Genomic DNA, 527 nt, shown 5'->3' with positions numbered 1-527 from the left:
CCCCTTCTCCTCTGTAGCCAATGGCAACGACAGCAAGAAGTTCAAAGGTGACATAAGAGGTCCCGGGGCGCCGTCCAGGGTCATCCACATCCGCAAGCTCCCTAACGACATCACTGAGGCCGAGGTCATCAGCCTGGGTCTGCCCTTCGGAGACGTGTCCAACCTGCTTATGCTCAAGGCCAAGAACCAGGTCTAGGACTGGGACTCTGAAGCCAGGGGGGTTACAGGGGTGTAGTGGGACGTGGTACTGAACTGTCTCCTGTCTCCTCTCTGCTGTCCCCTGTCTCCTCTCCCCTCTCTCCTGTGTCCTCAGGCCTTCTTAGAGATGAACTCGGAGGAAGCGGCTCAGAATATGGTGGGTTATTACTCCACGGTGATGCCCATCATCAGGCACCACCCGGTCTACGTCCAGTTCTCCAACCACAAGGAGCTGAAAACGGACAACTCCCCCAATCAGGAGGTAAGACTCCATCCTGTTAGCATCTGTTAACATATGTTAGCATCTGTCCTCCACCATGTCTCACATG

At 55.2% G+C, this 527-nt stretch overlaps 1 protein-coding gene across 1 annotated transcript; it reads left to right on the top strand.

Moving 5' to 3' along the window:
* Positions 1-10: 10 nt before the first annotated feature.
* On the top strand, positions 11-460 carry LOC111658300 (polypyrimidine tract-binding protein 1-like; the record flags this gene model as incomplete). Its single annotated transcript, XM_023410807.2, has 2 exons — positions 11-190; positions 314-460. Coding segments are annotated over 2 exons (327 nt in total), but the record flags the coding sequence as incomplete, so codon positions are not given.
* Positions 461-527: the final 67 nt, after the last annotated feature.

This window comes from Seriola lalandi, unplaced genomic scaffold (genome assembly GCF_002814215.2).
Source record: "Seriola lalandi dorsalis isolate HSWRI2012SDOR001 ecotype SW California unplaced genomic scaffold, Sedor1 jcf7180001958508, whole genome shotgun sequence".
Taxonomy (NCBI): domain Eukaryota; kingdom Metazoa; phylum Chordata; class Actinopteri; order Carangiformes; family Carangidae; genus Seriola; species Seriola lalandi.
This window is presented reverse-complemented; position numbering and strand designations above follow the sequence as displayed.